The sequence below is a fragment of the Coloeus monedula genome (assembly GCF_965178545.1).
Source record: "Coloeus monedula genome assembly, chromosome: 14".
Lineage (NCBI taxonomy): Eukaryota > Metazoa > Chordata > Aves > Passeriformes > Corvidae > Coloeus > Coloeus monedula.
The window spans coordinates 14,828,226-14,854,054 of NC_138794.1; the positions used below are offsets into that span (position 1 = coordinate 14,828,226).

At 37.5% G+C, this 25,829-nt stretch overlaps 1 protein-coding gene across 2 annotated transcripts in view; it reads right to left on the reverse strand.

Moving 5' to 3' along the window:
• Window positions 1-25,829, reverse strand: part of THSD4 (thrombospondin type 1 domain containing 4) — a 244,065-nt gene that overhangs the window by 107,265 nt on the left and 110,971 nt on the right. For both annotated transcript variants that reach the window (XM_082290825.1, XM_082290827.1), the window contains exon 7: window positions 25,349-25,485. In XM_082290825.1, coding sequence (XP_082146951.1) covers window positions 25,349-25,485 — 137 coding nt within the window. The remainder of the gene's footprint in view (window positions 1-25,348; window positions 25,486-25,829) is intronic.

A 25,829-nucleotide genomic window follows, 5' to 3' on the forward strand; every position in this document is an offset into this window, starting at 1 on the left:
TTGCATGCTGCAACCATCTTGGTCATAATTTGTACAGTACGCGTATAACTGACAGATTTGCAACAAATTTCTGAGCTGGAAGTTCTTTTTTAATTACTTTCAAGTTCAGAAAAGTGGATGGAATTATACTTAAGAAATACAAACTTTTAATTTTACATGAAATTAAGTTCTAATGAATTTGCTCCAGAGGAGACTTTTTATGCAACACATGACAATTCTGCATCTAATTCTGCATTCTGCCATAAATTCAATCAGGCTTTAGCATAACCCAGTTTACCACCACTATTACTACTCACATCAATCACACAGTGTTTACTCTGAACATACCCATGCTTAGTCTGTGGGGACACTGGAATATAGAAATTCCAGGAATATATTGAATATATACAGGAATATATTGAGCTTGTGAACTCACCTATTCCACACAATTAAATCCACTATAACAGCAGCAGTATAAACACACTACTTCTGAAATAGACTGATTTTACTTTTTCTAATCCTCTGTAACACACTTTTGCAGACACAATCTTAAGATTCTTAGATTAGTTCCCTATCATTTCATATCACAGGCTATGAAGTCTTAAAAATGTACCTGGTTCTGTCTCCATTTGGAAAAGAAAGCACAGCAAAATCAAAATATTTAAAGTCATATTACAGTACACCTTTGTAGATAATTTTTCCTTTAACAACTAAAATTCCATTCAAGTCTGAGTTTAAACAGATACTCAGAAATATTTTTGAGAAAATAAAAATTCTACACTTCTATCTGTGATGAATTCTACTTCCTTCTAATAATTGATGTCAAGGTCCTCCATCCAACTTATACACTCATCTGCTCTTTGAACCTATAGTGTTAGATAGGCACACACTACACACAGAGCTCTCTTCTTTAACTGATTAAAACGTGCTCATTGCACCCATCAGCCAGAGGAATGCAGGAGAAAAAAAAATGAAGTCATGATGATAAAAAGCTTCTTTAAGGACGCTTCAAAAGGAAAGCATACTCAGGGATGCTCCATTTAGCACATAAGCAGTAACAGATACAGCTACCAAAGTATCATAGGAATTGATATTCTGTCAGTAGAGGGGCCAAACTGTGACCATCACCTGTACAAAGATTCAGACTGGCTTTCATTTGGTTGCTGCTATTTCCAATTCTGCCATTTGTTTTGGGTTTTTTTTCTCTGTCCAGCACCTCTAGGGTCCATATCTTGTTCAACTCCAGACTGCTGACACACTGACAAACAGCATCTGCCAATTCAAAGAAGATCTGACCAGACTGACTTGATGCAATCTGGCAACCTTAATCATCTTAAGCTGTCCTTTGGAATACCTGGTCTGCATCTCCAAGTGCCTTTTCCACACAAGTAAAAATGGTTGGTGTTAACTTTGTAGAAATTCACTGGTTTGTAACACTGGGCATAATGTTCTACATTTGGATAGCTGGGGCAAATACACAAAACCCCCTTTTATTCTCCCAGGTTAACATTTCCAGGAGGAAAGAAGGGCATGATTTAGAGGAAGAGCTGAGGCCTGAACATATGGTTGCTGTAACTAGTGCAACATAAGCTGAGAGGAGGAGAGGGTAGCTTATCCAAGTTCTATTCATGAATACATCTAAGATGCACCCATAGACACTGTATCTACAAACCAAAGTATCACACACATAACCAGCTTAAAGAAAAAAGCAGAAATAGGAGGCCTTTTGCTAATTTTCTAGCTAGCAGCAAGTGTGACATCTCCCTTTGGAAAGGGAGTCGGAGGCCAGTGGCAATAAGAGAACGAATTAGCTGCATTGGCCTGGAAAGTTTATGATTAGCTTGGGAGGTCTGAAGCCTGCTGATCACTACAAAAATAACATTTCACTTTGATGCATGTCTGTCGACTCTCACTATATTAAAACGTTTTCATTTCTAAATGTGGGTTTCAGCTGCTGTGTCTGGCCACCATGTGACATGAAAGTGAGGATCTTTATGTAACACATTGTTTTTCTAATCAGTATTTTATATAAGAGAAGTTAGCAAACACTGAATATTCTGTGTGCTTGTGTGCCTGCAGTGATTTAAAGAGTTCAAACTAATACAAAATACTAATTCCTGAAAATATATACTGGAATAAAACGCAACGGTTCGCCACTAGAACCAAAACATCTCATGGCAAATTGAGTGGACAGTTCTGAATTTTAAAAATGAAGGCACAGAACTGCATAAATCAAGATCAAAACTCTATAGTAAAAGCATGTGAACTACCAGGACATTGACCATATATCCTCTAGCAAACATATTAGAAATAATTCATTTGTGTGTTGGCAGAAGTACAGCACCTTAAGCACTTGTGCAATATAAATGTCAGACACGACAATCAGACAGTATGAAACTATTCCTCACAGGGCCTTTAACACTCGTTATAAACTGCTGTATTATAGAAGTTAAATCTTTCTTTTCAGCTACCTTCAGTATTTTTTTCTAGCCAGAGGCAAACAATTCTTTACAAATGTGCCTCCTCAATCTCTGACTTGAGGATCTGGGATTGGCTTCCCTAAATATGGCTTGTCTTAAATTAGCTTTACAGTAAGAAAGAACTGTAGCTGTACTGAGGAGCATTTCTGTCAAGCTTCATGTTCTGTTGCTATACAGCATGAAAAGCTCCCTCCGTCCTCTCTTCATTGTGCCAAATGAGAAGGGCTAATAAGCATCCTTTGTTTATGGCAATGCTCAGGGACTCTGAAAAGTTAGGTTCTTATGCCTAAGCACAAGTGAAATTAGCTGTGTTCCTAGATGGACATCCATATACAAATACAATTTAAAATTGAGTTTGAATTTTAAGACCAGCATTGAATGAAGACCAAATGTCACAATTTTGGAGATATTAGTGAATTTAGAGAATTAGAGAAATTTAGATAAATCTAACATAGACAGAAAACTACTAGGCTGTGATTGTTTGATTTGAAGATGCAGTTCCAATCAACACTTCCAAAGTTACAGTGGTTTTACATTCAACATTCCTTCTGGTCAATCCCTAAATGAAGAGAGAAATGAGAAGCAGAAGTTTTAAAAGTTTCCTAGATCCCACACACACAGTGACGGCTTCCCTCTTTCACAGTCTTTGTGCAGTTGTTGTCAAGGAAATAACAGAAAAGCCTCCATAGGTCTTTACTGGTTATGTGTCTGTTTTCTTATTAGAGAGCCATGCAAATACCCTCATGACTTTCGTACAATATTCTTTCAGCTCATGGAGACTGATTGTTTCTGCAAGAGTTTCTCATAGCCCAATAGTTATTTGCAGGTAATTGCAATAATGACAGTTCTGCAAAGACTTTCAAAACAATGTGAAAAAATCATATACCACTTAGAAGTCTCTAGAAAATTATTAGCAACTTCTTTACTAAAACAGTTTTGGTGATCCCCAGTTCTCTTCTTATGCAGGCAGATTTTGAATTCTACACAGAAGTTAATACAGATTCCAAACGTTCAAAGCTGACAGTTTATATGTGCAGAATAATGCATATTGCTGAAAGCATGTACTATACAAACCAAGAAAACTGAAGAGATTGATTTAAAATTCACATTACACAGCTTGAGATAAGCTTCTGCATGAACTATTTGTCAAGGACAGCTACCATGATTCTGTGATCAAATAGCTGGTGACACTAGGGAAATTTAGTATACATATGCAAGTAAGCTGGAAATTATTTTAGACTGCTGTCACTATGCAAACAAACCAAAATGAAAGTTAAACAGAATGTTCTTTGTAATAGCTGAAAAAAGGAAGGGCACATTTCAGACAGATGTCACTAAATGTCTATTTAATATGCTTCTACAAATATAGTATGAACAATTATGCCAATGATTTTAATGGATAATTAAGTGGTTGATGTGAATTCATTAATAACTTTTTCTTTTCCTTGGTAGTCTGATATTTGTGTTAATTTCCTGTCTTCTGTTCTACATTCTTTTATCCAACAAACAGAATAAAATCTGGCACAAACCAAAAGCTTTAGACTTCCCAAGGCCAGGCTAGCTTAAGATATTTACAGAATGTTGTTTTTGTGTATGTTGTCTATAGAGTAATACCTTTTAACCGGTATTACTACATAAAAATATGATCATGCAGGTATCCACTACTCATCCTCTTACACAAGAGACCCTGAAACAGAAAACAGCGAATAAAGGGTGTCTTGGAATTCTGGAAAGACAAGAATAAATTTGCAAATACGAACATTCCAGCCAAACCTAAGTGCGCACAGAAAAGGGCCATTAAAAATGGCAAAAAAAAGGATTATATTCTTTTTGCACTATGTTCCCATTCCCTGTGCAGATTTTTTTCTAGCTGTGTGGTCCCTTGGCTAAAATGAAAAACATTCCTGGAGGACTTTTGAAATTGCAGTGATGAGGAGTAAGGAGCAAGAAGAGGCTAGAGAACAACTACTGCAGCAGGGGTAAGCCTGTCAGTAACAAAAGCTCAGACTCGATAACGGAATAGAAGAAGTTGCTACTGAAAAGATGTGTGTCAAGTGGGAGGGGAAGGAGCCTGACTAATACTCATGATTAACTGAGATGGGATACTGGAAGACAAGTGTGATGACAAAAAAGGGTGCAGGAACTAAATGGGTTAGAGACAGACTCTCACTGCTTTAGTGTGAACCCACAGGTAAGTGCCTCTTCTCACAACCCTGTGAAATAGGGGCATAACATCCATTTAGATGCATACTATGAGCACTTTGTATCCAAGCAAAGATATTAGAAGTAATATTTTTGAAGTGATTATCTCAGGAAATACTGACAGAGATTATATAAAATTATTCAGGTCATGATTTAAAATGCTTGCCAAACGGGAAAAAACATTAAAATGGAAAATTAGAGAAGGTATTTAAGAACCATCATGCATAAAACAATAAAAGTACGTACTTGCAAAACTGGAATGAGCACCTTAAATTAAACAAGTAAGAATGTCAAATACAAAAACTGTGCACCAGGCTGTAACATCTTGGCCAACTAGAAACAGACAAGGCCAGGTTCTCTCTACTGATGATTTCAGAAGAGGTTTTCTCTCTCTGAAAATGACACAAGTAGTGTAACAGTGACATTCCATTAACATTATAATCATAAATGGCTTTGGTCTGTAGTTTATCAAGTAATTAAAAATGATATGGCTTTTCCTGAACTTTTAATCCTTTCCTGACAGAATGTGTGGGTGGAAGTAACATTTTCCCTGGGCAGCAAGACACAGATTGCAGATGCAATGACTACAGAAAAAGATATTCATAAACATACATCAACTTCCATATAAATACCCTTCCTCTTTGGGGAACAGAGGTGTATTGGTGACAGTGATCAGAATCAGGACACGCACTTCTGACCCACAGAGTTTCTGAGAATGCTTCCTTCACGACCCTCAAGGGATTGCCACTGACATCAAAGATAAAGACAAATAGAAAACTGGAGCTTACCCTGCAAGATTTGAGTTTCTTCAATTCACTAAAAGATCTGCTCATGAAACAAGGCACTGCTACAAAAGATTCCCAAAACCAAAACTTCATCTTGAATTTCACATTCAAATTTTAGTAATTAATATTCAATGCTTAGCAAATCCAAAGAAAAGTTGATGAAATCCATTTAGTCAAGAACCCACTTTGCCCTTGGGGAAATTTTCAAAAGGACCTGAAGTGCAAAAGAACTACAGATCATAGTGCAAGTGAGCACATCTGTTGTGTTCATCTTTCCCAGTGCTTTGAGAAGATCACCCTCATAAAGCAACAAAAATGTAAAACCATCTCTAAAAGCATTCTTTTCCCTAAAATGACTGTTCCCTGTATCCAGCATTAGACTTCTGATATGCTTCTGAGAGTGCTACTCTTTGGAGAATAAGCACTTTTTTATTTTGAGAATAAATAAAAAATTTGAAATTACAAACGTAAACTACTTTTTCAGCAAGCAATTCAGTTCAATATTTCAAAATCCCAACAAAGCATTCATGAGTAAGTACTTGGAAGACTTTTTTTAAGCAAGGCAGCAGTGGCTTTAGGACCCCAAACTCCTAGGTTGCTGAAGGTCTTCACCAGCCCATGCACTGCTGTGCAAGGCAGAGACCCCCCAGGAAGTGTTCAAGGGATCTGCTCCAAATACAGAACATAATTTAGCTGTGACAAGCTAAACCAACAACTACTGAGTCAGGTCTGTGTTGGCAAATGGCTTCCACCATTGTTCCAAAAGGACCATCTCCAAAAATCTCAGACTTTTTACCCGTGTTATGCCCAGAGCTATTACAGCTGGCATAGCGCTGAAAAAGAAATTATCAACAAGATAAAGAGAAAAGACTTTGTGCAGGAAGTCTGCAACTGTTTTCAAAATGAACTCCTGATGACATTTTACATTTTGTATGCCATCAAATTCTTATTCTTTGTTTGTCCTTCAAAAAGATCTTCAAAGGATAAAAACCAAACTGTCAAGAGTCCTCAACATAAAAAAAGCAAGCAGTAAATGCTATAGGGTCAAAAGTTTGAAAAATATCTGGGTTTTAGTTTCCAGCATACCCACCCTGCAAGTAGGTTGCACAGCTTTCCTTAAGAGCGTTTTTAAAACTGAAGAGAACGTATAAGCCAATTTCCTTCTCCTCCTCCTCTAGGGTAACTTTAGCCCCTGGAGGGCTTCGAGCCAGCCCTGTAAACAGCGAGGTAGGTCACTCCTCCTGGAATTGCTCGACCTGAGCTCTGTGCAGCTGTACCAGCTCTGGGATACACAGTCCTTCTTGCCAGGAGTCAGGTTTCTCCACACAAGGTTCACTGGCAACGGTGCCAAAGAATTAACCAGAGACTCAAGTCACTGGGGGGTTCCTATGATTCCAAAGAAGCCAATCTGAACACAGTAAACTGTAAACTACTAACTAAGCCTTCTAAAACCTTATTATAGAAATTAATTACTCCTGAGTAGAAGGCTGGCATGCTAAAATGTTTTCAGAACCACAATATTCTCTAGATGATAGCCCTAGGCACAGCTGCTGAAATAATTGTCCACCATATGAAAACTGAAGTTACTGGTAAAAACTTCCACAAAAGATTTGCATAAATTAGTGCACCCACTCGACACAAATGCCACAGAGCAACATCCAAAGATTCCTGCTTACAGTTTTCCACTGACTACCGAGCTGCCTTACAGCCATAGATGGTACACCGTGCAATTTTTTCCATACAGTTACTTCTGAAGAAATGCCTACATGATACTTCGCAGCAGATGCAACTCATTCTGTCCTCCTTCAAACTCACCGGATGCCAACCTTCCCTGTACAGAGCAAAGGTGAAAGGTGTAAAATTTAACAGTGTGACCACATGCCTTTCTGAGACAGTACCAGGCACACTCAGGATCAGCATCATGTGGCTACAAAGCTTCTGCATGGCAAGGAACATGAGCCAAAAAAACCTTGTATCCGCCTGCCAAAAAGCATGGCAAAAGATTACTTCAAAGCAAGCTAGAAGTAGATTATTTGAGCACCTGAGGCTTTTGGCTGAAAATTTTTTGACTGGATGTCATATGCATACTTCAGTCTCAGGGGTGCAACTTTAACTATTATCTTACAAGAGACTAAAACAAAGAAAGGAAAAAAGGAAAGAAAGCTTCTGAATTAAATCTGCAGAGACACCACATCACCTTCTGGATCAGGACATGGAAACAAACTCAATACTGCATCAAAATCACAGTATAATACTAGGCTTAGTGTAAGAAAAATAATTCAACAAATGTGCATGCATCACTGACTTCTGGCTTTCGTAACATCCATTAAGTTCTGGAGGTTTTTAAAGCAGAAGGTTATTATGAAGTTTACCACTCTTACAGTATTGTCAGTTCTCACTCTTCTTCCACCTCAAAATGTTTTTACAAAATGGCATTGCAGTCAGGAATGTCATACTGTGGGTTCCATCACACCAGGTAAGACCAAGAAGCAACAGACTTATCCAACTATATGTAATTTGTAATGAACAAACAGACGGATCACAGATTTCCTGGGTTTTCATCAAAATCGTTACGAATAATGCAGCAGGAATCCTAAATATGCCAGCCCAAGAGAAAAGGCTGCAGTTATTGAATCTGATTTACTGAAAAACTCAGAAGTCAGACTGACATTAAATTACTCAGCTATTGGGCCAGAACTATCAATATAAATTATAATGTGCTAAAAATACTATCAGAAATATAACCCAAAATAGCAATTAAAATAAAGCTCTGAGGAAACAGAGAGCCTTAAAATGAAAAAGAGTGGTTTACACATTCTAGTCTCAGACAAGCAAAAAAAAACCCTATAGACATAATTTTATCTGTTCTACTTGTTTTGCAGCACAAGTATATGACACAAAGTTACCTAGAAAAAAACCAACTGGGTCTATCAGAACACTGAAACCTGATGCTACTGTTGCAGGTACATTTGCAAAACTCACTGTTGAGATTAATCTTTGGCAGTATCCCATTGTGAGTATGTGAAGGGATTAATAATCTGCCTATGTTCTTCTACCTACACCTTCAACACTCCACAAATATATAGAAGCACAATCCAAGAATTTGTAAAACGTGATTTTTTCTTTGCTGTACACAGAATTCATGTGTTTTACTATTAAATCCCGAAACTTTAATTTATGCATTTCCCTAAACTTCTCAAGTCCCCAAGCCAAAACAAGAAAACACTTATGAAAAAAAGAAACCTTGTGATTTCAACACATCTTTGCTCTCATAAGCCTTAGCACAAACCTATTTATTCCCTAAAGGTAATTTATTTCCTAAAGGAAAAATTCAGTCAGAAACAACAGTAAAGAGCAATTAAACAGTATCATAACATTCAGCTTGTTATTTGTTAGTTACAACTCCATGTTACAGCAGGAATAAAAAACTTGACAGTTTGGCATCTGAAAAGCATTCATTATATAATACCTGATACTGTGTACAGCAGATGTTCTAAAACTAGAGCCCACTGCCCTCATGAGACCAGTAAAGACCTTCTAGGGGTTTGCAAAGTTCCTTGATTTTGCTTGTAAACTTGTGCAGTTACTTAAGTGGGCCTGTCAGAAGGGGGAAAGGGACTCCAGAAAAACCAAGTCTTCAAAGACTGAAAAAAGATCGACTGGTTTCACAGTTATGTGCACAACTACAAACTGAAGATTTAAAATGCTCGTATGAGTTAAGATCTGAACAATATTTATTTTGATCATGCCATGGCAACAGAGAAAATTTGGGTATGGAAACATCTCTTACATCCTTACTTGGATATAAAGGGTTCCTTCCTCACCTGCCCACAGCCTCCCTGTGGCCCTGGTCAGTGCTCCTGCTTTACTCTAGAGAACAGCAGACAGCAACAAGCTGCAGGGATAAAGCAGCTTTCCTTGTCCTGTCATGGCTTTTGGCTTTCCCCTCCCAGGCAGAGTCAGGCACTTCCCTGCCACATGCAGAATCAGAGCAATCATGTGACCCTATTTCGAAGTCAACAGACAAAGGTGAGCTCCCACAACTGGGAAAGCTGAGGGCTGATTGGCATGCAAGGCCTTGGTCCAAAACAGACAAGCATGGGTTTGACTGCAAATGAACGCAGCCTTGATGACTTCATCTCGCTGTCACGGGATATGCTGATCACTACACTGCTGTGAGACCTCCCTCAAAGGCTCCAGTTCAGAAACAGATTTACTTGCTTTATAGTTTGTATTAATTCTCTTTTTGTTGGAAAATAGTCACAGCATTGCTTTGTTTGCCTGAATGCAGATTTCTGCTTGGGAACCACTGAAAAGCCAAAGAAAATTTTACATTCAGAAGTAAGATCACTTGAGAAAATTGCTAGTTTGCAGTAATCCAGTAAAAATACAAAGCCAAAAGTCCCACGTGAGTAATTGCCAGATTTTGGAATGATGCTGCTCAAGACATGATAAGCTACTGCCACCGCAACTCTGTGTTAGGTTGGCCGCAATTCTTTACTACTGAAATAAACAAAAAATGCAGCACGCGCTGGACTTCCTGCTTCAGTGCAACAGCAGTGGCACTATTCCTTGAGGATTTTGTGTCACAAACTTTTTTTTTAATCTACTGTAACTTCTTCCCCTATTAAATATGTATTTCTGATTGTATCCATGTGAGATATATTAGTCAAGCATTTTCATTAGTATATTTGTGCTTAGAAACGCTTTCTTGTGTTACAAGACTCAGTCAGTCAGTAAAGCTTCAATTCATCAAAGCACTTAAGCCTGCACGTAACTTCAAGTATGCACCTAATCCCATTGACTTTAATGGGACTGCTTACTTGCTTAGTTAGGCATGCATTTAAAAATCAGGGTCCATGTAAGCATAATTGTGCTCTTTGGCCTGGTCCCAAGCCCTTAAAAAAGGAAAAAAGCAGAATGGAGAACAAATGTTCAGCAAAGATGTAAGAAGGCACAGCAGCTTTCTAGGAAATATGCACAACATAACAAATAATTTGTTTAACTACCTTTACAGAAAGTCCCAACAATCAGAGTTAGCTGGCAATCCAGTTATTGAATTCTACCAAGATATTTTCAAACCTAAACTGAGCGCTTTTAGGAACATTTATTCAATAAAGTTGTCGGAAATCATAAGTAAAAGAAAAGCATGAAAGCATTTCATCCAGGTGTGTTTATGTTGCTTCTCACCACTGACCCAGTTACTAAGGGATGCAACTGTCCAACGCTGCTAAGCACGAACACCTCCCCCTCTTGTTATTGGGCTGAACTTTATATTAAATAGTTTTAGAACAATGTATGCAAAGTCTAAATTTGGACTATAATTTCAACTAGGTGCACTGCTGTAATCAATAATTCAGTCCTGCAACTTAAACTTCTATAGGAAGGTAGACACAGAAAAACTTGAGGGCTGGAACACAGTGCAGATGGTGAAACTGAGGACTTTTGACTTCTTCCCCTTTGCATCACTGATGTTCAACAGAGAGTAGTGGCAAAGGCAGCCAAAGTCTCTAGGATACGAAGTGGCAATGTTTTCATTCATATTATAAAGATGACTTAAAAATACATGAGGAGTGAGATTTTTCCAAGACTAATGACTCCTCCTCATGCTTCCTAACAATCAGGGTAATAAGATAATAGGGTTCTGACAAGAACAAACCCAAAAGCTTTCTATTTCATAAGACAAGAATAATTATTTCTCTCTCAGAATGGCACTTAGACATTACAATTCAAATGACCTAACACCTGGTAATAAGATTTTTATTTGGCTTTATAAAATGATTACCAGAAAGTTTAATATGAGAAGAACAACTAAACAGAACACATTTTCTGAGGGATCAAGTTACAGTTACACTTTGCTCAGCAAGGCTGCCTTGTAGGAGAAAACAAATAAGATGAATCCATTTTTTAACAATGACTCATAGTGCAAAATAAGCCTGAAGCTTTTCTTAAGTACTGTTTTCACTAAGATAACTACAAAAACACAAAACTTTAAACTCCTAATACATTAGATCCACAGAAAATACATCATAGTTTGCTGTAATGGCTCCTGAAAAGTACAGAAATATACACTGCTTTAAGTATCTGGTAAAATTTAAAGGTTAAGCAACAACAACTGGAAGCACACATTTTAAAAAGCCCTACACAAGAAGTCAAGCATTTTATAGTACAGCAAGATGCAGTTAGTTAACACTGCTGTTTATGATCTCCTTTTGGACTGGTTTAATTGGTTATATCCAGTATCTGGTCTCCATCAGCACAAACAGTAGCAGTAAAGTACTGTATCCAAAAGTATACAGTAAAGTATACATCATAATGTACAAGTACTACTTGCAAAACAGTAACTTTTTTTTTTAAAGTCTTGCTCTCCTAGAAAATAAAAATTGAAGCTTTATAAATATACCAGAGGGAGGAAACAAACCTATGAAAGCAATTCCAAGCTCCAGTCTAGCCACAGTAGCTGTACGAATTCATTAGTGTCCATAACAGAGGTGAATGACCTTAGAGCGGTCTAGGAGTCCATTGCAAACATTCCAGAGTTCAGAAGTCATGTCCATCACACTGGGACTTTGTGTTGGCAAAGGGACTTAACCAACTTCAGGCACGTAAGATAAACTGCATCTGCCACATACAGCCAACTCTAAACAAACAAATCTTGCAGTAATAAAATTTATTTGTTTTAATAAAATGCTATAGGCTGTAAAACAATATCCTCGTGCAGGTAGGATTTCCACAGGTCAAAGACTTTCCAGTCATGCCTCATTTCTTGAAATGTGAACACAAACTGCAACAATCCCTTTAAAATGAAGCCTTGTCACAGTAGGAGACATATACAATTTTGACAACTATTTTCCAGTCTTACAGAATACAGATATTTTAGGATGCTTCCATGCAGGCCACTGTACCTACTTAAGGGTTTAAATGCTGGGTATTCAGACACTAATACAGTTTCAGTGCATATGTACTTCATCCACTCAGCACGACGAGATCACACTTCCTTAGAATACTCAATGGTTGTGCAAGGCCACCTGAATCTGTTTAAAAAGTTGTTTCCTCCCTCTCAGCAAACACTGAGAGGAATATTTTAATACTAAGACCCAAAATTTAGGGTCCAATTTGCATGTGATCACATTTCATTTAAATAAGCTTCAGTAAATGCCTATTCCCTCATATTCAGTCCTTCCACAGTTTTACAACATAAGATAAAACTTTTCTTTACATGCACTGTTAATGAGAATTTTAAATCATGAAACAACTGCATAAATGTGAGGAAGACTTCTTCTTTTAAAAAGTGGGAAAGGTTAGCCAAGTTCTTCTTCAGCTTTGATCACATACACAACTATAATAAAATGGTATCTGGTCTGCCAACACAAAACCCAAAGAGATGTTCTGCAATGGCTAAGGTAAATTCAGATATAGTGGTCTTTGCTTTTAAGTACTGAAAATTATGGAAACCCAAAATTACATTTCTACTTCACATAAAGCCCTGTTTGTATGCATGTAGGGTACATCTGGCTTGAATCACCTGAAGAAGAATAGTCAGTAAGACAAAAATGTAGAACTTTTACCTCAAGATGATTCAAACGTTGATCAAAACAGCTTAATGTACTCTCTAAAATACAGAAATATGTCTAAGCAATGTAGATTCATTGAAGTCAAACGGCACCAGAAGCAGGGGGGAGGTGAGGCACACCCAAAAACCTACATCAAATCACATCCTTTTTGAAGCCATGTAACACACTAGCTAGCAGTGCTCTCAGAAAAATTTCATGCATGTTCATTGCATTGAATTCAAAGACGTTAATAAAATTTATTCACTTTTACAGAATTACTGGTAGCTCCAAGAAACTCACTGTTTCCCCCTAAAATAATGTTCTCTTCAGCAGAGAGACATCCATCACTCTAAAAATTTGCCTGCTTCCAAAGAAGCTGCCAAGAAGGAAACAATCTGCCATTAAATGCATCCCAAAAGGAAAAAAAAAAAAAGAAAAAAACCTGACCAAAAGAAGATACTTTTCCAGTGTTATCAATGTGTTGCTCGGAGTATTCTTACTGAAGGACAACTTCCTCAGGAACAACAGAAAAGGCTTCCTGAATCCTGATGGACCAGCTGGAGAAATCAGAGGTCCAATCTATCTTTCTGTTGCTCTTCATAAGGTCACTATCTCAAGCTCCAGCATGGAAGTTAATGGAACTAATTAATTTTAGTCTAAAGTAGATTTCAGCAGCAATGAAATTGCTAAAAATAGATCAATTTGCTAGAGAATTTGTTGAGATGCAGACCTGGATTCTCTTCTAATATGTTTACTCAATTTCCCTCTTCTCTCAGCTACCTTTGTTCCTCAAGGGAACAGTGTCACTGCCTCTTATTCATGTTGTTTTAGATCATGAAAGCCCCAGGAAAAATTAAGAGCGCTATTCTAAAAAATTACATTTTTTCAAAAGGTTGATTTCTTTTAGGAAATTTCATTTTTTAGCAAGAGTAAAATCAATACTCAAGCTACAGCTAGTTACTGAAATGTAATGTTAATACAGAGGAGCAGAACCACGGTAATTATATAACCCTTCACCCACAGCAAATGGAAGGCAAACCTATTATCTTGAGTCTCTAGCTGCAGCAATTGCAGGCTGCATTATTTCCTACTTGACCTGAACAAGCATCATAGTCACAGGTGGTTACTGTTTTCTGGGTAATCTGCAATAATGTAGTCTTACATCCAACCCCTAAGTACTTTAAAACCTTAGCAAATAGCAGTTGATTTAAAGCCATGTTTTCTTCAAGACATTTGCTGTACTGCACATACTGCACAGGTGTGTGAAACAAACATTTCCTTCTCATACTACCCAAGCTGCGTAAGACTTCAAAGTCCCCCATTATCTCCTCCACAGAAAGCTATTTCTTACCTGTGTGGCTGCAAATCCATGGCAGAACTGTCTAGATTTGGTTCTGCTCTGAATATCATCAACAGAAGCACCAAATAAGTTACAACTAAAGAATTACAATTCTTCTTTTCATCATACTTTCCACTCTACTAAACTGGGTAAAACTGTGTGTGTGCTAAAGGGTACAAATCAGTCATGCAGATATGGTGGGAAACAGCCTTTTAGGAAAGCAGGACTATGTTCACTTACTGGAATCTTATGTCAAAATGATGTTGAAGAAGAAGTATCTGCTTTGCAAGAACATGTATTTAACACCACAGCAGGAACTTAGTCCCCTTCAAAAATGTTTTGCTAAGCAATTCTTCCACTTTACATTTTGTAAGATACCACCAAGGCACACTTGAAACATCTACAGAAATCCATTATACTTGTGTGTAAAGGCTCACACCCCTCTACAGAAAACAGCTTGGGATACAGGGAATAAATATGGACAGGAAGGGAAAGAAAGTGCCTCTGTCACAGAAAAGTTTGGGACTAGAGGATTGCTTTTAGTCACAACTAGTTTCTTAAGTTGCTCACTAGAATTCGGCAGATATTTTTCATATTTACACAGGAACCAAACTGATCTGCATGTTCCCACCTCTGTCACCACAGTTCCTTGTGTGTCCATGACCTTGATAAGAATAAGCCAGACTACATATAAATAGCATCACCAACAGTCCAATATCAGTAACCAACAAGTCTGACATTTCTGATTTCTGCAAGGTCAACCGCCTGGCACGCAACAGTTATTACAATTATAGGCACAGCTCTAGTATGGAAAGGAAAAGGCAATGTCTATAAAAACATTTTGTATTTTATAGAAGAAAACACATTTTTGTTTCAAATTTACCTCTCCTTGTTATGAGATACATGTATATGTATGTTTCTGATTTCTACTTCACAGGATTTGTAAAAACTACACACAAGCCAAACGATACTAAATCACTCCCAGTGAACTATTAGGATCACTTGACTGTGGACACAACTTTAACCTTGGCCAAGTTTTCAATTCATGAAATGCACTTAGATGCCACATTAAGCTGCTTCAAACTAGAAGCCAGCAATGTCACGTGGCAAACATTATTGATACATTTACCATACTTTAAAAATAAAATTGATCTAGTTTAATGCATGTTCTCAAGAAGGTTTTTACGAGAGGCTTTGAACAGATCGGGTGTCTGTGTTACAAAGAGGGAACAGGAAGTTATCCACAAGCATTTTGATGACTCCACTGAGCAAGGTATAAATGCTCTTGTTCAAAGACACCATCTTGCCAGAACCCCAGAAAATTGGATTGCTTTCTCATCGGCAAGAACATGGTATATTCCTGTGACTGCAGAGAAGCCTGTGGCCATAAAAAGGATTAAATATGTCAGTCTTATGTAATATCATCACGTTTCTGTTTTGTTCAAGTTTTGACATTATTTCTGGAAATGAGAAAAATCTGTTGTTGCAATAATAAAATGTCTGAGATGCCAAAATAGGGCACAGGCTTGCAAATCAATAGACTTTTTAAGAAGGTTTTGAGCTCGCCTCACTGGTTTTGTGAAGTCTGAGCAATTAAGTGTATGATCTTGTCACAGTTTGTGATTTCTCTCAGCAAACATGGAAGCTGGAAATTTACATTACTTTAAATGAAAAACTAAATGATCCTACATTCATTTGACTCCAGTCTGTAAGACTTCAAAAATCAGACATCCTGGCAATTGTAGGGAGAAAACAGAAAGAACTGTAGAGGCAGTTTCAGTGTGAAACCATATGAAAATCTGGCTGATATCAGGTTCTGTTAAAAATTCTATTTCAACCAAGTTTGAACAAGCTCATTTTGATCTAGCTGTACACCATTTTACCATCTCTGATCTTACTAAATTTCACAAACTGAGGTGATACTAGATGGCACCCAGGATACTTTTTTATTCTGAACTTTTGAGAAAAGCTCAAAACCCTTATGTGAAAGCTTGACCAATGTGAAATTTAAACTGAAGGGAGCTCTGATTAGACTTCTGTGAAATTAAATTGTATCTTGTAAACATCTTTTAAACATCTTGTAAACATGAGCTGCTGCATCAAAATTGAAACTCTGGTCTCAGCAAAGGGTTAAGACTCAGATTCTTGCTCTCCCTGAGAATACTCTCCCACACCTTTGTTTGGCTGAAAGGCAAAACACAACTTTCTGCAGATGAATATGGTCAAAACATATAGAAATTACACAAACACCAGCTTGTTACAGTGAAGGACAAGACTCTGCTGTTAATTCAGCCTTAAGTACATTCCACTACCATTAGGACACAAAAATCACATTAATCCTATGAAACAAGGATTTGCCATATCATTCCCATTTTGAGATGGAGAATCTGGGCATTAAAAGCACATTTGGGACAAAGATGCATCATATGGAAGAGATGAGAACCAGTTCCCAGCAAGCCACCCAGGGGAAGGAGGTCACAAAACTACTGGGCTTCACACCTTGGTTAAAAAAATTGGTTCTTAACAGGGCTACAGAGTCCAAAAAAGAGCTTCTGGGTCTCGACTGCACTCCCAGCAGACACTCAGTACCTTTGCACAGTGCTAGACTAACAACAACCAGAGGTTAAATGAAATATCCAAGGTCCCACAGGAAATCCACTGCAGAACAGCCCAGCTACTTTGGCTGGAATAGGGATCTGCATCCATAGCAGGTCTTGGAAGTAGCCACTCTACTTAGCCCAGGGACTCAATCTCTCCATCAGACACTGACACAATGGCACCTTCCTAACTCAAGAGTTACAGTTTTATCACAGCTTTGGTTTAACACAGTAAGTCAATACTTCAAGCATATTTTAAGAACAGCTCCTCAGCTATTCGGTCTGGGTGCATCTATATCTGTGTGTGCAGGTGCTGCATAAAAAGAAAAGTAGATGCATACACAGAACTAGATCCTTCTTCCCAAGGATTTATTTATTAATGTGACAAATTTGCCTATCTTGGTCTATCAAAATTGTAATCTTTGCTTTAATAGAAGTGCCTAAAAACACACTGGACCCCTTCCAGGCTCTAAAGTAATATTATAATGTAGTTAAATGAAAACAAAGCCTAAATACTTAATTTCCTGTAGATTTCCAAGATTGCTGTTCCAGTTTCCTGACTAAATAATAGGTATTTTGGAATATTCTGTTACAGTTATTAGCATTTTCAATTTGCTCCTAAAAGTCATCAAAACAAAATTAAGCATTAACTTACTCTTTGGCTCCTTAGTAAAAATCAGCTTAGGTCAGACAGTATTTTGCTGCACTTTCATTGCTTCCTAAAAATTCCTCTATTTTCACAAAGACCTCTGGATTACTGGCTTCTGATAGTTTATTATAATTAACAAAGAAAAAATCCTAGTGCCTAAATTCTGAAGTTCCTGAAATGACTGCACTGTAATAAAATTTTCACCTAATCAGTGATTTATCAGTAGTAACAATAATAAAATATTACCAATACTCACCTGTCACCAAGTGGTATAAGAGTATTAAAAAAAAAAAAAAAAAAAAAAAGGAGATGAACAGACCTTTAGCAATAAATACACTTCCATACTGTATTTCTAAGAACTCTGACTTTTAGATGAGGCCTGAAATACCACTGGTCAACACAGCATAATTGCTAACACTTTGCTAGCACAAGGGAGCACAACTGCAAACAAAGAAAAAAGCCTAATCTCCAGACCACAGACATCACAGGAGGCAGCATGGATTGAAAGCGACAGAGAAAGCAACAAAACAAATCAAATTAAAATGAAATACTAATTCCATTTATTGTTTCAATTATTGTTTTAGCACTCACTTCATAAATCCTCACACATGCAAGCCTTTATTTTTCCCCACAAATGTTCATAAACAGCCTCCCTTCTACTTCATGTCCCCACCTGCCATGCGAACACATCAACCTGCTAATAAGCTGTCTCTAGCATACATATGTCTTTTTTTTATGTATAATAACTTTAAGTTTTACTGCACATTCCAACCCTCCTGCAGGTTAAATTTAGTAACAGACACCATGCAAGCAAGCAGAGAGAAAGCACACAACCAAATGAGAATTCTCATGAAATATGTGATACCATACAAGTTTGCTCTAATACTGTGCAATTCTTTTTTTATTCCCCTTGCTTTTCTTATGATTATCATGATACAATAACTTGTGACTGTTTCCAATTACACTCTTCTAGTATAAATATGACCGAACAACAATAAATTCAAGAGCAGCTTCTCCATTTTCATTTTTGTGCATAACATAACACTGCCCCTGCACTACACAAGTTCCTCTTTCCAGAACTTTCCTGGGACAATGGTACAAAACTGATGCTGCCCACTCAGAGCCTCTACTGCCATAGAACACACAGACAGTAAGCCAAAATCAGATGCTCTTTTGTTAATACCTGTCTGAGGGAGTCTGCTGGCAATCTCTACTTTCAGGCATCTAACCAAGGTGCCAGGATCTTTTTAAGCATTCTGCAGAGAGGAATCTATAAGCCATTTTTGGAAGTCCCAAGCCAATCACCACAATGGGATGCTGAAAGTCAAATGGCTTGAACGTTTCTAGCACGAGAAACAGAATTCAGCCAATTAAAAGCAAAAGGGATCATTTATACTTCAGGAATAATTGCAGTTTTCACCCCTACCCTGACAGGAGAACAATAATGAATACTTATGCAGCCGGTCCCATTCTTAATAGCTTTCTCTCCACTGCTTGCTTGTCCAGGTGTTTAACAGATCCCTTAAATGTGCATTTCACAACATTACTTCTGCTGTACCCCTCTTTGTTTCTTTACAATAAAATCTAAATTACTTTGTTTCCTTTTGCTGTTTAACCTCAGAAGAGGGGTCTTGCACTAGCTGCATGACTCTCTTTTACAACTGCTTTCCCATACATTCATTGAAATCAAATCTATTTCAATTGGTTGAAATTTCTTGGTGGTTTTTTTTTTTTTTTTTTGAACTGCTGTAATATAAAACAAAACAGGTTTAGTTCTATTGGTCACTTAAAAGGTATTAACTCTAACTTAGTAATTTCTTCATAGGAGACATGACATCAGACCCTTCACCTCAACCATAATACAGGGTACACAGCTCTTCACTGGTTTCCTCTTTTGTGAATGCTGGACAGTGCTGCAATCTTACTATGGGCTACCATAACTTGTTTTGCTAGAGTGCATTCTTGAATACTTTGGCAAGGGATTGAGAAAAAGGAATAGCTGAGATCACATTTATTTTCTATTTTTATCCAAACTGCTTTTTTCTTGTCTACACTTAATTTCCCCATCACGGAAACCCAGTATTTCAGAAGGAAAAGCAGTGATCATGAGTTCAGGTTTCTTTATGAACAACCACGTGAAGGGACTGGTGTGTTACTGAATGTTTCTTCATAAACACTCCCAGCACCCTTTTATACCAGTGCACCACAGGACTGTATCTTGTTTCTTTAAAACTAAACTGGAGTGATCATTTGATTATTCCAAACTAGGGAATAATTAACTATTGATAAACAAGCCCAGCTTTACTTCCAACCTGACATACATCAAACTGTTTAATCAGGGAAAAAAACAAGGCCCAACAACATGCACTGTTTTATTTTCTACTCCATTGCTATCCCCCAGCATTCTTGAAAATTTAAGATTTTTTTTTTTTTTTTAGGTTTCCTTTGGGTTTGTTTTAAATATATAATTTTCAAACTAGTTCAAAGAGACGCGTACCTCAAGTATAATTAGATTCCCTAACTGTGTCACTTAATCACTAGAGATAACAGCATTTGCATTCAGAACAACTTTTGTAGTGACACAATTAAGCTCAAAGCTGGTATGTATTTTCTAACACTGTCAGCCAATCAATGACGACAAAGGCATACTGCAGATAAGAATTACATTCTACCCTTTCATAAAGACATTCAAACCTGAAAAATAATTGTTTTAAAAAGTGCAGAAATAAGAACAAAATAAAGGTACACAAAACTCCCTTACTTCGCTCATATATCTCAAGGTGCTTCCTACAAGCGGGTTAGACATTACTGACCACATCTGACAGGAGAACAGAGACAGAGAGTAGAGCAGAGAGATAATCAGAATATGGATTAGCCATTCTATGCCACACTTCAGCACCAAGTTTTGCTTCAAACTGAAGCAAAACAAACATTTTCCAAGCAACACTCTATGTAGCACATTTAAAATAAATAAAATAATTTGTTTTTAATATAAAGTAAATAAAATAAAATTTTAGAATGAAGATATTTCATAATACCATTTTAGGTTGGTTTGGGGGTTTTTTTGGTGTTTTTTCAATGTTAAATGTCATTGTAAGCAACATCTGATCCTGACGACATCTGTTTTACTGGGTCATTTATAGCAAAATGAAAGATGCAGAACTATAGATTCAGACAGCAGCTCCACGGAAGAGTGAGGAGCTCCATCCTTTGGATTATGAGGTCTTTTTCAGAACTAGAGGCTGATAGACAATGGGAAAAGAACAAATATACAGATCCAGTGCTTAATCATTTCGTTTGAACTTGAATGTTTGCTACTCACAACCACCTATCACCAGATTTCACATCAGTTTCAGCTCTGTTCAAAGGCCGCAAAGTTATCCTTTCACTGTTTTTAGGTGCAGTGGTTGCCCCTCCTGTGTATCAGGTATCGGAAACAAGTTAGGTCATGGTCAAAGATCATACACCAAAAAATTTTAGTGTTGCTTTATAAATGAAAGAAGGATAAAAGACTTTACAGAGAGTGAGGACAAGAAATCTCACAGAGATTCACTCTGTAAAACATTTAACAAAAACTATTCAAACAAAGGGAAGAAGTGGCAACAAGCAGTTATTTCTTAGCTCCCAGGAACCTGTTTCTTCCATTAACAACTTATTAATGCCTGGTAGGTGTTTCCCAATGCAGAGCTTGGCATTAGCAAGTCATTATGAAGAGAAACAATGAACAGTCCTATTTCCAAGAGCCAAGAAATTACAATGGTACCTATGAAAAAGCCAAAAGAAGGAGAGCACATTCTATTGTAACCATAGTTTTTCACATCTGTGGTATATTTTAGAGAGCAACCATTTTTCCTTGAACAAAAAGGCCTTCAACAGAGGCTACATACACAATATGAGCTTCTTTGAATGCATCCCACCTATCTATAAAAAAGGTCTTGAGCTCAGACCACTGTGTCCTCAGCAACTATTGATAAAAACCAAACAAAACAGTAAGACAAAAGCAAGCCTTGAATATGAACAAACAAGAGATTTAATTCTTATTTGATTCTACAATGCATTTCAGCATCTGAAAGTCATAGGCTCCATGATCTGACTTCCCACTTTTACAGAGCATATCCTTTGTGCAGTCATATGCTGGGGAAAACCTTGGTGACAATTCCCAGCAGAATGCACCTTCTCAACATCCCATCATATAAACAGTGTAAGCTGTTTCGAGGCCAACTTTTAGGGTAAGATCAAGTAACTAGAAACAGTTCATCACACTGGTCCTTCTCAAATACAAACAGTACCTGGCACCACTTGTCACTCGCCTTTGTGCTCCCCAGTACCAAACAGCAATGCCAACACCAAAGAACTGAAAGCCAGAGCACGCCCCTGGTGCACAGACCATGTTTCATTGGGGACAGTTTCTCAGGCTGCTTTCAAATTCTTTCAATCTCATGACAGAAAGCATTACAAAGTTCCTGTTCAGTGAAGAATACACCCCCTTTCAACACAACCAAGCAGGATGAACAAGCAACCACAAACATTTTCTGTAAATCAGGTGAAGGACAGATATAGGTATCTATGTGCCATTGCTTCTGCTTTGTTAATCTAGAGATCAGGTTCTTCCTTATATTATTAGTGATTTAAAAAGAACACAGTAATGCCAAAGGAAAAAAGAGGAAAGCTTCACAGAAGCTAGTACAGTACAGAGTACTCACACAGAAGAACCTACAAAGTAAACACAAGAGGACAGAGAAGTCTGGCTCCAATTTTAAGAAAGCACACACAGAAAAACTCCGAATCTACCCCAGACCTTTTTTCAATGTAAGCAATCAACATGGCACAAGTAAGCTGAGGTTCCTACAGAAAACAGCTTCTATAACCTTACAAGACAACCATAGGACTACTCTATATTTCAACATGTATCAGTCATGAGAATAACCCTAACTTATTGAAAGTACACACTTCTCATCATCCTGATCTGTCACCTCTGATCCTACAGCCATTAAAAGTCCCCTAACTTAAAACAACAATGTCACCTACAGTTCTCTTACCTGGACACTAGCAAACTTCAGCACAGTTCCAAATAGGAGCTCCTTGCCTCATCATTTTTTTCTGACGAGATTTAGCATGGTTGGCTGTGCTTCCTATAGCTGACACAACTTACCTCCCTAGAAAGTCTGCAAGTTTTCAGTACCTGATGCACTTTTTTTTTTAAAGCAAGTAAAATATCTATTACCAATTATTTTGCTACTGAAGTTACTCACAGCGTGCATTTTAAAACTGCTTAGATATTTTTCAATTAACTTCAGAAGTTAACTGGAAGATGAAAACAAACCACAATGCAAAAGAAAATGTAATATAAAAATCAGGAGACAGAAAATAGTTGTTTCAGATACCTTTAAGAGGTATCTACAGTTCCCACCCAAACAGAATTTTGGGCGAAATGCTACATGATCCTTTTGTAAAGCGCGCCCCCACGTGGTAACCAACATCTCTGCAAAGCCAATTCGTTTCACAGCTCCCAAAGAACTTTTCTGTCTCCCAAACTACCTTGAGTCGGTACTCACACCTGCCCAGGTACCGGGAGGACTTCTGCTAGTGGGAGTGTCCTAGACACGTGCGAAACCACATGCAACGTGCTGCCCTAGAGGTACATTTCCTAATCTATGGGCAAGATCAAAATTATTAAGAACATTCTTTTCTCACAGCTTGCTTATAAAGTCTCCTCAGTATTCTCCGTGCATTTTTCTTCTAAGCTTAAAAGTTACTGAGTAGGACCAACCCACTGTCTCCAGAAGAAATATAAAGATATACTCATTTTAAACAAAATAAGAAAAAAATATCTTGAAGGAAGAAGTCAGAAGTGTCTGTTTAAATAGCAAGTTGAAGGAAGTCCCATTCGTAGTGACTCTAATTTAACAAATGTAAGATTAGAAGAGGAGTAGCAAATGTATTAAAAAAACCCCACATACTCAGTAATACTGAAACATATTCAAAGCATATGTATTAGCAATAACTAGCTGTGGCACTAAATAAAAACTATTAAAAAACAAAAGTGGAACTCAATAAGACTGTCAGTGAAAACATATGTTCACTTAACAAAATCCATCAGAAATAATATTGTTCAAGTGTGCAGAAAACCAAACACACAGAAATAACACAACTGATTATCAAGATCATTGTTCTAACTTCTTTCTTCTGCATAGGTAGAATATCACACCATTCTTCCTACTTTGCCTAGTTTTATTTTTAAAGTATTTAATTCATTTAGGAATTTTTAATTTCATCAGGATTCAGTCTAGTCTAGATCAGGAAATACACAATCATATCAATGACAAGTGAACTCTTTTTGTAGTATTTGCATTATTATATGTGCCATTTATTACAGTGTCACAGACAACATGTTCTTATGACAAAATACCCTAATTTGTTGGGTTTTCTAACTTTTTAAGTTTTCTTAAAGGACTATTTCATCTCCTACTATACTTCTAAGTAATTTTTATTATAGCAGCATTTTCCATCTTTTTTTTTTTTCCTAAGAATAACGTAAGCTGAAAATACCAACCAAAACCAATGGTCCTGGGAACAAAATAGATAATGGCTTGTAACACCAGGATATTATTGTTCTGGTAATGCAAAAAAATGTCCAACAGAGGGTGACAGAGACCACATATTTGTTAGACACAACTCAATTATCAGTTTTCTGAGTCACAGATCAGAACTAAAACTAAAACAAATTTCTGGCACTTTCTGAATTGGTCTGAGATCAAGGGAAGCTCTAAAGCACAATCAACTTCACCCAGATCTATCATGTACAAAGAAAATTCAAAGCTATGGCTTTGCTCGCACTAAGAAACACAGAACAGGAACAAACATGGCATTGTCCACATGTGCACAAGTAAGAGGAATTGGGACATGCCAAAGACAAGGTTGTGTTCATCAGTGATTTCCCCTGGCAAACCAACTACTTAAACTGAAAACTTGACCTTTCACTATTTGAGTTCATGAGTCACATCTGAGCCACTTCTGCATCTTTTGCCAACATATGTAGGAAACATCAGCCAAGTGACAAATGCCCCTCTCTAGGAATTTCTTTCTTTCACTAACCTTACTTGAAAGATTACCAACTTTTTTTTTCAAAAAACTGTAAGATTTTGTTTAAAATTGCTACCATCCTGCAAAAAGTGTATTTATTCATTTGAAAGGGAATCTACACAGCAGACTGCAAAAAGTCAACACAGCAGCTCCTTCTGAACCCATGAACAGTAACCATTCACTCGAGTGTCTTCTAAGAGAAGAACTTCTCTGCTGAGTAAATGGAGAGCCAGTAAGACCTGAGGCAAATGTGGCCCAATCAGACAAGTTAGACTAGCAGCAGCTCTAAAGAAATCAAAAGAAACCATTCTGTTGCAGACTCTGAAAAACATCTCCACTCTAAAACTGAATCAAAGAAACATACTGCATTTCTTTCTTATTTAAGCTTTCAATCTTTTTGTTCTGATTCTAAGAACCTCTTCTGTAGAAAGTCAAGTATGTGGAAAAAGCTCACTGGCAGTCACCTTAATAGTGGCTAAAACACCTCCTGAATCCATCCCTTCAGCATTCCATAGTTTGTTCTCAGTAAACAGAAATGTTAGTTACAGAAAAAAAACAACCTGTAATAATAAAAGTTAATGTTTTTCACATCTACTTTAATAAAATAAAAAGAAGTAAGTTTAAGACAGCATTGCACAGGTTTCAGCCGCCTCAAGGCAGCCTTGGCAGCCCCTGCCTTACCTTGCACTGCCCTGCCACACAGATGGCAGTCCCGTTGGGGTCGCAGGGGGTGCCGTCGATCACCGTCTCCGCCTGGCGCACGTAGAAGCGGTAGCCGATGGCCCGGCAGTTCAACTCACACTTCTGACTCCCCTTCACTGTGGACACACACACAAGGCCCCGTTACAAAGTACACAGCAGTAGATTGGCAAAGGAAAAGCTCGTTAAATGAGCAGTAAGGTCTGAGGGGAAGAAACAAATATGCAAACAACGCAGTGTGAGTGACCGCATCAAATGAATGGTGATTAAGAAACCAGCTCCAAGGTTAGCATTCCAACACTCCTTATGACAATGTAAACAGTACCTGAGTTGTTAATGACCGACACTTCCCTAAAGGACCAAGAGTATTTCTAGTTTTGTAAAAACATTGCCCAGTTAGTCTTCTTAAAGCATAATAACATGTTAGGGCATTTCATAACTCCTAAGTGTCAGCAAAATCACA